We start from the raw sequence: 12,784 nt of genomic DNA on the forward strand, positions 1-12,784 counted from the left end.
GTGTTGCTTTGTTGACTGTGGTATACTACTATTGGAGGATGATTTATCTAGAAAGGCAACTTAAAATCCAATAAATTAATTCTAGATAAATAAATGAATATAAGGAAAATATATTAGAATGTATCAATCTCCAGGTTGTCCATTGAGATTTTTATTAATAACCCTAAGTTGTAGTGACTTTTAAAAATGTTTTAGTCTCTCTTCTGTGATTTATCAGTTTTACAGCCTTTTCATCTATCTTCCTGTCCCTTCCCTCATGTTTCGGTGATACCTGGTGATTTCCACAAAGGGTGAAGAGTTGCTTCTTTTGTCGCAACCTACTGAAAAATGATCCTGATTCTGGGAAGGCTGTGATCAGTCATGGGTTAAAGGGCTATATTTTTTGAGGCTTTGGTTTCTTTCTTCAAGGAACTATATAGTGTTGATATATACCAGAAATCAATATTGAAGTTACAGATTCATAGCCTAGAGTTACGGATCTGTAACTGATTCGTATTCACAAAGCCTATGTACAGTTGGCCCTCTGTATCCACGAATTCTATATTCACAGATCCCACCACCCACGGTTTGAAAATATCACCCAATCTCTCCCCCCATAAAATCTAAGAAGCAAACCTTGGTTTTGCCATTTTATATAAGGGATGCCAAAATGATCAAAGGTTTGAAAGCTAAGCCCTATGAAAAATGACTTAGAGAAATAGGTATGTTTAGCTTGGAGAAAAGAAGGCTAAGCGGAAACATGATAACTATGTATTGTTTTCTGCTGCTCTAGAGTCTAAGACATGAAGCAATTGATTCCAATTGCAGGAGAAAAGATTCCATCTAAATATTCGGGAGAACTTCCTGACAATAAGAGCTGTTCGGCAGTAGAATCTGTTGCCTTGAGTGTGGTGAGGTCTCTTCTCTGGAGGTTTGAAAGTAAAGGCTGAATGGTCATCTGTCAAGCAGACTTTGATTGTGTGTTCCTGCATGGCAGGGGGTTGGACTGGATGTTTCTTGGGGTCATCCATCTCTTTGATTCTGTGATTCTATCCTGTGTTGTATATAATGAAACTTGAGCCTCCATGGATTTTGCTATCCACCAGGAGTCCTGGAATTGAACAGTAGCAGATACTGAGGACCCACTACTTTCATGATTGTGACACTATCACCACAATTGTAAAAGTTCCTCGATCCTGCTTTTCTGGGTATCAGCCATTGCAAGCAACAAATGTCTGTTCTCTTGTTGATCGGTGGCAGCAAACTAATGCATACTATCAGTAGTCATCTCTGGTATGAGCAGGAATTGCAAAAGAGATCTTAATTTATTGTCATGCCAGAGATAAGTGGCAGAAGATTGGTGGAAACATCAGTCTGGGTTTTTTTGGGAGAACATATTGCAAGTCGCTTTTGGTGTGAGAGAATTGGCCATCTACAGAGACGTGCCCAGAGGATGCCCAGATGTGTTACTATCCTGCTGGGAGGCTTCTCTCATGTTCCCCCAAGCTAGAGCTGACAGATAGGAGCTCACCCCACCTCATGTATTCAAACCGGAAACCTTTAGGACAGCAACCCAACCTTTAGGTCAGCAGTCCAGCCGGCACAAGGGTTTAACCCATTGCGCCCCCGTGGCTCCTGCTGCTGACCCCTGATGAACAAAAGAACAGGCCTCTGATGCTCACAAGGGCCTTTTAAAGCAGGATGGTGGTGGGGTGGTCAGGAGATACTATTTAGTTAAGTATACCAGGACTGGACCTCCCCTACTGCAATCCATCCTCAAGCGTTTGTCAAGTGGGGATCAACCAAAGCTCATGATGGCTAGGAGATTCTGGGAGTTGTAGTCCTGCAAGTAAGTTTCCCAGACTTTTACATCTTGAGCAATGCACTGGTTGGCTGGGATGCTTTGCATGAAATCAGCTTTGGCTTTGGCCTCTGATTGGCAAAGAAGGGCTTTTTAAACTTTGGCAGGACTGAGTTAGGTGCCGTATTGCCCTACATCTCTAGGAAGAGGACCATCCCAAAGCCAAGGCCTGCTCAGCCACAGACCATCCTGGTGTTCCCTGACTTGTGTGCGTGTGTGTCATGCCTTTCACTGTACTCATTTTGTTTCCCTTGCTTCAAGTTGCTCTGTTGTTGCTGGGGAAGTAATTGCTTTGCACTTTGCCTCTGCTGTGCCCACGGGTGACTATGGGGGTCTCCTCCCTGGATGCAGCATGGAGTCAAAAGCCCAGCGTTTGCCGCTTTGCCTAAGACCTGCTTATATGTTTCCCCCCTCCCTTGTCAGCTGCCTGTTATATCAATCACGGAGCTGGGAATCTATTTATAGGTTGGGACTCCGAGTACTGTGTCCTTAGTCACAAAGAGAGACAGAGACGCAGAGGGGGGACGCTCCGCTGGTGCAGGCGGAACCAAAAGATATCTAACCGGCAATTAGAAACACCTGAAGGGGCAAAGGAAATTCTGCCGGGCTCCTGAAGTTCATCTCTCCACCTCCATCATGTGAGTACCTCCTTTCTGACCCTTTCTTTTGGGATGCAGCTTCTCCTTCGCTCCCTCCCACTGCATCCGTGCGTCAAATTATAGGAAGATACACCTTAACAGGGCAAGAAGGGGTGGGTGGCATATATGATGTAAAACAAGAAGAGTATATATTCAGTTTTTTGGGGAGGAAGGTTAAAGAGAATTATTTCAAAACTTGATGACGATGGGCCAGTTTTTGTTGCTTGATTGCAGAGTATTCTTTTTTTCTGTCTGGAAGCAAGCACATGAAAGTTTGTGCCGGATAGTATTGTTTGTGGAGTGCAAACAGTTCAAATGGCTGAGGTGCCAAAAGGCCAGCCGGCAGCACAATTTGGCTTAAGGGCTTGTCAAGGACAGGAGAAAAGTTTTTGGCATTAATGCAAAGACTGAATAAGAGGGAACTTCAAAGTCAAAGAGATACTTTTGTAAGAAAACGACACCTTAGAAAAATCCAGTGAAAAGTCTGGTATGTTTTCTAACAGACACACGAAAAAAAGAAATATCACGGAATGCTTTTGATTCTGACCGTTTAGTAGCATACATGTGTGTATGTCTTTTTTTAAAAAAATGTACCTAATTAGTACATGAGGTCTTTCCACAGTGATAAAAGAAACACATGACTTTGAGAAGAGCCTTTAGTGACATCTGTGTCAGTATGATGAATGTAAAGCGAGAGGGAAGCTTGTTTTAATCAGGGAACAAACAAAAATGCCTTTTTGTGATATGTCTCTGATAAAAGCGAAAATTCAGGTTATCTCAAACTGTAAAAGGTATAGAGAACAACTGTAATTAATGTTTAATCATTATGTGATTTGGGGTTCATTCTGACAGACCACTGAGAATATATAGCAATTTGTGCTATTTTATAGTATTAGATCAAACTTTTTATTTTTCCTGCTGAGTTTGCTTAAGATACATATTATGCAAACTGATTTTTTTCTTTTATAACCACACCATCTTTTTAATTTTCCTTTAAAAACAGTCTTCCTTTCTGGTGCAGACTGAAATATTTTGCTTCCATATATATAGGTATATATTAGCTTCGTAAAATACTCTCTTAAATAATCTGATCTGATAATTTTCAATTGACAAAAGTGAGATAAAATTTTGAAATTAGTGGAACAAAATGAATAATTAAAAATGTAAGCTTAACGTGATTTCAGTTATATTAAGGGAAGAGCTGATTTAAATGTAATATTAAGACATAATGAATAATAGTTATAATGTTATTAATTAAAGATCATTATGAATAAAGGTGTATCATAACCTATTCAGTTTGCTGTACTTAGGTTTTGCAAGTAACCATTTTTTCATTCAAATGTATGTATTGTTCCTTTTATTTCACCAAATTTATTCTTGCATTGTTTTAGAGCACCAAAACGCAAGTTCGGCTTTACAGATATTGAACAGAAAATCGCAATGTTTGATATAAACATTCAAGATACATTTTTAAAAAATCCTCCCAAACAAGCAGATTTGTAAAATATTTTATTTGCTCCTGGTTTTACATTTGTAGCTAAAAATGAATAACTTCACACTGGATGCTCATAGAGATCCATATATTCTTTCCCTATTTATCACAATATATTCATCAATTGTGTGAATAGAAGGCCAGTGTTTCCGTTAAAAACACTTTGATTAGATTAGGTTAGAAATTACTATTGCGTTCCTTTATTTCAATGGAAGATCCTGCAGGATTGTAAAACCAGTCTTTCCCTTATAAAACATACATCAAATTGTAAGAAGGTCATATTGATATGCTTGCCAATATCAATGGTGAATCAAACATTTTTTTTTGGGGGGGGTATAGATAACGTATAATAAATCTTCTTAAATGTTATTGTGTTTTATCTGGACACTTTGGGCACATCTAAAGAATATGTTTGAAAAGCAGGGAGATTTTTGTTCACTTACTTATGGGTATGAATGTACACCTACTTATTTATCTCCTCCTGTCCAGCCAGCAGATTTGTTTGCCTTTTTAAAAGAAAAATAAACAAATATCAGCTGCAAGTATTTCAGCATAGTAGGCGTTTTTGGATAGTAATAATCGGAAGAATTGTATGCATTGTGCTGGTGTCATGGTGTTGTTTTGTGGTCTCTGCTTCTACAGACCTTCCTTTATAATGTATTTATATTTATTACTCAACTGTGCTTCACTAGTGATTTTGTGGAATGGAAAACCTGTCCCAGGCTCATCCCTTGTTCATGCTGTGAAGTTATAGAGTTCAATCCACTTTATTATCCCTTCTTCTGTTGTGTTTCACCAACACCTGAAAATTCTGCAAGAACTATCACGTTAGGCAGACTTTTGTACAGGTGTGTGAAATCTACCTGCCAAGCATTTTGCCCATGAGCTGAAAAATGATGAGATGGACACCTTCATGGAAGGAATGGATCTACTGGTATTAGTTAAATAATTATAAAGCTTAAAAGCTCACTTTAATTTCTTTTAAAAGACAAGAAAGCACTGACAAGCTACACATTTTGAAACGATTATGCAGCTGTCTGTTTTGCTTTTTCTTGTTATCTCTTTACCTGAACATCAGTCTGTCTTTTTATCATCTCTCAATTTTTACATTTCATTATGCTCTCTGTCTCTCCTCCCCATCTCGCTTTCCCCCACCCCGAAAACACATTTCTTTCTGGCACAGAAAATAAACTCAGATTGCTGGTAGTTATGTTAATCTAATTCAATCCTCTGTGGGTTAGAAGTGAAATTCTAATAGTGGAGCTGTTGAGGGCTTTTTTGTTAATGGCTTGGGGATTACATTGAGTTAAAGGCTCATTTCCTAATCAAACAGAGAGGGAGAGAGTGACTCCGAATATTTATGAGTCTCCCAGTGCGAGTTAAACATTGAACTCCAAAAGCAAGATCTCGGTGCAGTGGAAAGAGTTAAACCCCCTCAGGGCTGCGGTGGAAAAAAATGAAACCAGTTAAGCCATCAGCATTTTCAACTGCTGTACAACTTCAGTTCAGTGGCCGGGTGGTGGTCGGGGGGGACAGGACGAGGGAGAATAATCACCTCGTAATTTTAAATGGATACTGCAGTGCGATATTTAAAACAAAGTCAAATGATGCTTTGGAGCACTTGTCCTGTAGGTAGGCAAATGTGCATGGCATGAATGTAGAGAGGCCTGGCAGAAGCAAGCAATGTATTATCCCTTTTTTGATGGGCTTTATGAATACATGTGAAGGGGAGCTGCTTTTCTGCTGACTTTGATATAAGTTTCCTTTTTTATGCCTTTAGAAATGATGTGTTTGGCCAATTGTGGTCAATCTTCTATGATTCTTTATTGTGTGTATTTGTGCATGTGCCTTCAAGTCACCTATTGACTTTTGATGGTTCCATAAATTACATAGGGGTTTCTTAGGCAAGGAAGATTAAAATGTGGGTTTGCCACTTCCTTCCTCTGAAATACAGCTTACAGCACCTGGTATTCCTTGGCAGGCTCCCATCCAAGTACTAACTAGGGCTAGCCCTGCTTAGCTTCCAAGATCAGAAGGAATCTGGTGTCTCCAAGTTATCTAGGCCCCTTACTTTATTAGTTAATTTCATTTATTTCCTGCTTTTCTAACAGTGAGTTCATAGTGATATACCAAGCTTTCTTCCTCCACACTTTATCCTCATAACATTGAGGTAAGTCAAGCTAAGAGCGGGAGACTGGCCAAAAGTTACTCAATTTCATGGCTCTGTGGGGATTGAGAACTTAATCTTCCAGTCCAATGCTGTAACCATTACACCTGTTAAAACCACACTGCCTCTCCTTTCTGAAAAGAAGACCAGCAACAAATTGTTTTTTTTAAAGTGACTTATTAAATAAATGGTAAGGGGATGATGCAGGCCTCAATTGCTCCTACTTGTTTCTGATCCAGGCCAAAAGGATTCTTGCTATTCCCCTCAAAAGACCTGCTTTCGAGAGGCAGTTCGAATCTGGGAAGAGTGAGTGAACTCTCTCTGTCACCTCCAGCTCCCTATGTGGGGATATAAGAGAAGCCTCCCACAAGGATGGTAAAACATCAAACATCCAGGCATTCCCTGGGCAACATCCTTGCAGATGGCCGATTCTCTCACACCAGAAGCAACTTGCAGTTTCTCTGACTTTCATGTCAGTTGTGCTGACATGATAAAAAGAGAAAGATCAAAGGTTTGCGTGACTTCATCTACGGAGATTACATAATGCAGCTTGAAGCCAGCTTGAGGTTGGGGTTTCCACAAAATGTACACCCCAATGAGTGCTGTTGCGCACATTAACCCTAACTCACCAGAAAGTCTGGAACAATCCAAAAAAATCCACTATAGCAATTCAGAGGATATCCCGTGCAGAAAATACTCCTGGATATGATTCCGATCCACAATCAGCGGATATTGTGGTCACCATTCCAAGATTGAACCGGTTCTTAGGGTGTTTGTGCAGACAATGCACAGTGAAACCAGTTCTTGTAAAACCACTTCCAAATTGCATTATTGTATCTGTGTAGAAGCAGCCTGTGTTTGCGTCTAGTAGAGGCAGTAATGATCTGGATGAATCAGGGGAAAACAAATTAATTTCAATTTTACTGCAGCTGAAAAGGGGTGTGCCTTCGGGGACGGGGTGAAATGAGAATTTGACTAAATAATTTTTTCTTCAGTCTCCCAATTTCTAGTATTGCAGAGTCAGACACTGACAATCACTTAACACAGCACTCTTCTGTTTGGTGTATTATTCACATCCCCTTGACAGCTTTCCCTGCCGTCTACACTGTATTTTAAAAAGATCAACTAAAGTTTTATGTTACTGCAGTGCTAGAAACTTGGAGACTGAAGAAATATTTCATTTGGGGGCAAAATGAGGGCGGCAATGCCCTCATTCTGTCTTCCCTGTAGCTAAAACCCAGGTTATGGTGTCTATGGGTGCATCTACAATATAGAAATAATGCAGTTTGAAATTATGCTTTAATTGCCATGGCTCAATGTTATGGAATTATAGGAGTTGTAGTTTGGTGAGGCACTAGTACTCTTTGACAGAGAAGGCTAATGACCTTGCAAAATTACAACTCATATATTTCCAGAGCATTTAGCCATGGCAGTTGAAGTAGTATCAAACTACATTAATTCTAGAGTGTAAATGCCCCATAAGATGCAGAATAATTACTTTACTTTGTACAACTCAAATCAGGTTGCGATTGGCTTGACATTGCTCAGATTAAATAGACAAATTCTGAATTCTTATATCCAAGATCTGTGATTTTGCCCTTCTAGGTGTTTTAGACTTCACTTCCCAGATGGCCAGTGGTCAAGGAACTCAAATTCAAAACACTTGAAGGACAAAAGGTTAAGATCCATTTGGCTAAATTCATCATCTGAGCGCTTCTCGGTACTGAATTATTGTCATGATGTGCTGGAATGGTCATGTAGATGGGACTTGAGCCAGTCTCTCTTTGTCATTTTATATCATGCTTTTTAGTAGACCACCTTTGCTTTAGAACTGGATCAGAGCTTTATTACCTGAATGAGAGCTTTAAAAAAGAGTGAGAAAAGACAATTCCTCATCCAGCATCGCCAATGGGATCCTGAGAGCCCTAATCCAAATGTAGTCAGGCTTCTACGTACGTTTTGGCCAAGATCCATCTCCTTCTGACTGACATTCATGGGGACATGTGCAATGGTGCATAAGTATATCGTAGGCTTTAGAACAGTGGTTCTCAAGCTTCCTAATGCTGCAACCCCTTAATACAGTTCCTCATGTTGTGGTGACCCTCAACCATACAATTATTTTTGTTGCTACTTGATAACTGTAATGTTCTATTGTTATGAATCATAATGTAAATAGCTGATATGCAGGATGTATTTTCATTCACTGGACCAAATTTCGCACTGATACCCAGCATGCCCAAATTTGAATATTGGTGGGATTGGGGAGGATTGATTTTGTCATTTGGGAGTTGTAGTTGCTGGGTTTTATAGTTCATCTACAATCAAAGAGCATTGTGAACTCCACCAATGATGGAACTGAACTAGACTTGCAACACAGAACTCCCATGACCAACAGAAAATACTGGAAGGGTTTGGTGGGCATTGCTCTTGAGTTTTGGAGTTGTAGTTCACCTACATCCAGAGAGCACTGTGGACTCAAACAATGGTGGATCTAAACCAAACTTGGCACAAGTACTCAATATGCCCAAATTTGAACACTGATGGAGTTTGGGGAAAACAGACTTTGACATTTGAGAGTTGTAGTTGCTGGGATTTAGAGTACATCTACATCCAAAGAACCCCTTGAGCCCCACCAACAATAGAATTGGGCCAAACTTCCCACCCAGAATCCCCATGACCAACAGAAAATACTGGTCTTTGGTGATCCCTCTGACACCCCCTCAAGACTCCACAGGGGTCTTGACCCCTAGTTTGAGTAACACTGCTTTAGAACAAAAAAGTAACTGTTCTTTATGAAAGGTCTATGTGATATTTCATCTGGATGTTTAGCAATTGAGTTGAAGTTTGCTATTAAATAATAAATATCAGGTGCTGCTGGCATAGGAGTATCCCATTGCAGTCAATTTCTAGAAGATACCTCCTCCTGCCTGCCTTTGGTATTAAGGGAAAGCCATGGAAACATTCCTTCAAATGCAAGTATCAAGTGTTAGGAGTGAGCAGAAGTGGTTATGGATCAAAATAATATTAGCAGTCATAGAGTTAATGCTCCATTCCCTTCTGTGTCCCAGTCTGGATTGAGTCCTTCCCTCACCACCTATTTGCTTTAAAAAGAAACATTCACCTAATTCTGTGAATAGCCTCACATCTAATTTGGTCCTAAAACACAGAGAGAAGACACAGTTTCTCTTCAACTTCAATGTTTCCCTGCATTTGTCTGCTTATACAGTGACTGCTCCTTTCCTTAAATCAGAGATTTACTCAGATTTTTGCTTCCAAAATTGTTTCATTTCCTCTCCTACTGTCTAGTAAGCATGTTTTTTTTTTTCACTCTGTGAAATTTTTTTTACACCCTATGAAAATTTAAAGGTAAACTCAGATGGTCTTGTGATTGTATTTAGCTTGAGAAACGCTTAGATGTTTTTTCTACTGAAAAGTCTGTGTTCTATATTTGTTAAACAACCTGATATTTCCTTTGAGAGCAGGCGAAAATAATATTTCCCCTTTAGAAATCTCTACTTTCAAATGAGACCAAGTTCTCATTTACTGAAAAAATCATCCCTAAGATGGGGAGAAGGAAAAGATATCTAACTATACAGAGTGTAAATGTTACAGGTTTTAATACCCAAAACAGTCCTTCAATACTAAATCTAGCACCAATGTGAATTTCTACTGTTTATGCAATTTAAGGCCCCTTCTACACTGCCCAATATCATGGGATCTGATTCCAGATTATCTCCTTATTCCAGATTATCAAGCAGTGGAGACTCATATAATTCAGTTCATAGCAAATAACCTGGGATCAGATCCTGGGATATAGGGCAGTTTAGAAGGGACCTAAATTGATGAGCAACCTGCAGATATTCTTATACTATGAATCCCATCAGTTAGCTGGCATAATCAGTGGTAAGGATTGCTAGGCGCCTCTTTTCTAGCCTAGGAGTTTGTGATATAGATAAGGATAACTCCTATGTCTGTATCCTGTTCCTTTAGTTCTTGTGGGAGGCCCCACTGATGAGGCATTCAATGAGGCTGTGACTTTTGCCATGGAAGTTTTCTTTGACCTTCTTTCCTTGTTACATTTTCAGGGGCCAGGTTAAACACTTCCTTTGCACTATGCTGCATTCTCAATATGGTCTTTTCTTTGCCCCCTCAACTTTTTACATGCATAGTATAGTACCAAAGTGATAAACCATTTTTGCACAATAAGTATTAAAAATAAATAAGCAACAAATGTGCCAGACCTGAACTAGAATTTTTTGTGTGTGTCAGGAGTGACTTGAGAAACTGCAAGTCACTTCTGGTGTGAGAGAATTGGCCATCTGCAAGGACGTTGCCCAGGGGATGCCCGTATGTTTTGAAGTTTTTACAATCCTTGTGGGAGGCTTCTCTCATTTCCCTGCATGGAGCTGATAGAGGGAGCTCATCCATGCTCTCCCTGGGTTGGATTCAAACCTGGAATCTTCAGGTCAGCAACCCAATTTTCAAGACATCAGTCCTGCCGGCAAAGGGTTTAACCCACCAGGGGCTCATACGAGAACTAGAAATGCTGTGGGAGAAGAAAAGTGGGGAAGTGTTTTGTATCTGGAAGGGATAATAATAATAATATAATAATTTTATTTTTATACCCCGCCCCATCTCCCCGAAGGGACTCGGGGCGGCTTACATGGGGCCTTGCCCGATACAACAATATAATAACAACAACAAAACAATAAAACAAATATCCCAACAATAAAACATCAGCATCAATAAAACAGTCATTAAAATCAACATACAGCATAAAATGTTAAAAACAAGAGACTAATACACAGATCTAGGCCAGATCTAGGATAACAGAGAAAGAAGGAAATCTTGCCCAGACTATTGTTAATTATACCTGAAGAAAAAAGAAAATCAGTAGACAGAACTCTGGCACATTTAGGGCCAGGGATGGGCAACTGCATGGGATCAGGAATTAATTCTCTCCTGCTCCCAAACTTTGCTCCACAAAGGCTGGATCTACACTGCCATATAATCCAGTTCAATGCAGTTAATTTGGATTATATGGCAGTGTAGATCCAGCCCAAGATAACTATTTTCTCTGCAGTTATAATCAGTCACGTCTTCTAATCACTTTTAAGAGATGGAGTGAAGGCATTTCTACATATTCACTTGTGTTTGGAGGGAATCTGATGTATCTGTAGTGAAAAATTACCCCAATGATTAAATTAAATTGGGGATAGTCTTGGGAAAGCAATTGGGGGGGAGGGGCTTCAGGAGCCAGAAAAGTAGGGCATTACTGGATACTGGAGAGGGAACAATCCTTGTGAAGCATTGCAAGGCATGAAACTACTGAATGGCCACACATTTGCCAGAACATTTGACCTCAACCTGGGGGTCGGGACCCCTGGGGGGGGGGGGGGTTGCAAGGAGCATTTCAGAGGGGTCGCCAAAGACCATCTGTTGGGGGTGCTTTGAATGCGATTTCCTGCTTCTTAGCAGGAGGTTGGATTGGATGGCCCAAGAAGTCTCTTCCAACTCTACTATTCTATGATTCTATGATTCTATGAAAACACATATTTCTGATGGTCTTAGGAACCCAAATCCTTCCAATATTTTCTGTTGGCCATGGGGGTTCTGTGTCGGAGGTTTGGCCCAATTCTATCGTTGGTGGAGTTCAAAGGGCTCTTTCATTGTAGGTGAACTTTATACCCCAGCAACTACAACTCCCAAATGTCAAGGTCTATTTTCCCCAAACTCCACCAGTGTTCAAATTCCATCAAATTGAGTATTCATGCCAAATTTGGTCCAGATCCATCGTCGTTTGGAATGCACAGTGCTGTCCGGATGTAGGTAACTACAACTCCAAAATTCAAGGAGTATTTGCTGTTGGTCATGGGAGCTCTGTGTGCTAAGTTTGCTTCAATTCCATTGCTGGTGGAGTTCAGAATGCTCTTTGATTGTAGGTTAACTATAAATCCCAGCACTACAACTCCCAAATTACAAAATCAATCTCCCCCCAGCAACCCCACCAGCATTCAAATTTGGGTATATCAGGTATTTTTCCAGTGAATGAAAATACATCATGTATATCTGATATTTACATTATGATTCATAACAGTAGCAAAATTACAGTTATGAAGTAACACCAAAATAATTTTATAGTTGGGGGTCACCACAGCATGAGGAACTGTATTAAGGGATCGCAGTGTTAGGAAGGTTGGGAACCACTGGATTAGGGGCTCACAAGGAGTGGATGCAAGGGATAAGAGAGGGGGGAACTGCCACTCCTGTCCCCAGTATCTGTTTCCAGAGGCAGTTACTGTGTTTCTGCCTAATGGTAGGGCCAGCCTTGATGCAGAGATGTTATATGCATTTTTGTAACAGTTGAAGTATGCCACCCTGGGTTCTGTTGAAATTTGCCATGAAAACCCACAAACAAATGGAATTGATATTCAACTATTGTGTGTGTGTGTGTGTGTGTGTGTGTGTGTGTGTGTGTGTGTGTGTGTGTAGTAGGGGACTCTTTACTTGGAGAGACTGCTAAGCCCAGGGGGAATAGCTTCCGCTTGATCTTCATGTCACTTTCCTGTGTTGTCAGCAGAATTCAAGTGTCCCATGAGCAACTTTATATTCCAATAGCTTTTCCAGTAACTTCAAGAAGAAAAAGG

General features: G+C 40.2%; 1 protein-coding gene across 2 annotated transcripts in view; it reads left to right on the forward strand.

The window, feature by feature from the left end:
* The first annotated feature begins 2,083 nt into the window (after positions 1-2,083).
* Positions 2,084-12,784, forward strand: part of esrrb (estrogen related receptor beta) — a 196,990-nt gene continuing 186,289 nt past the window's right edge. Inside the window, exon 1 of one of the 2 annotated variants that reach the window (XM_008121419.2) lies at positions 2,084-2,478. Coding sequence is in view for 1 of the 2 variants with exons in the window: in XM_008121249.3 (XP_008119456.1) it covers positions 2,477-2,478 (2 nt within the window). In the remaining variant the exon portion in view is untranslated. The remainder of the gene's footprint in view (positions 2,479-12,784) is intronic. The other variant, XM_008121249.3, reaches the window with a different exon arrangement.

The sequence above is a fragment of the Anolis carolinensis genome, chromosome 1 (genome assembly GCF_035594765.1).
Source record: "Anolis carolinensis isolate JA03-04 chromosome 1, rAnoCar3.1.pri, whole genome shotgun sequence".
In the NCBI taxonomy this organism is placed as follows: domain Eukaryota; kingdom Metazoa; phylum Chordata; class Lepidosauria; order Squamata; family Dactyloidae; genus Anolis; species Anolis carolinensis.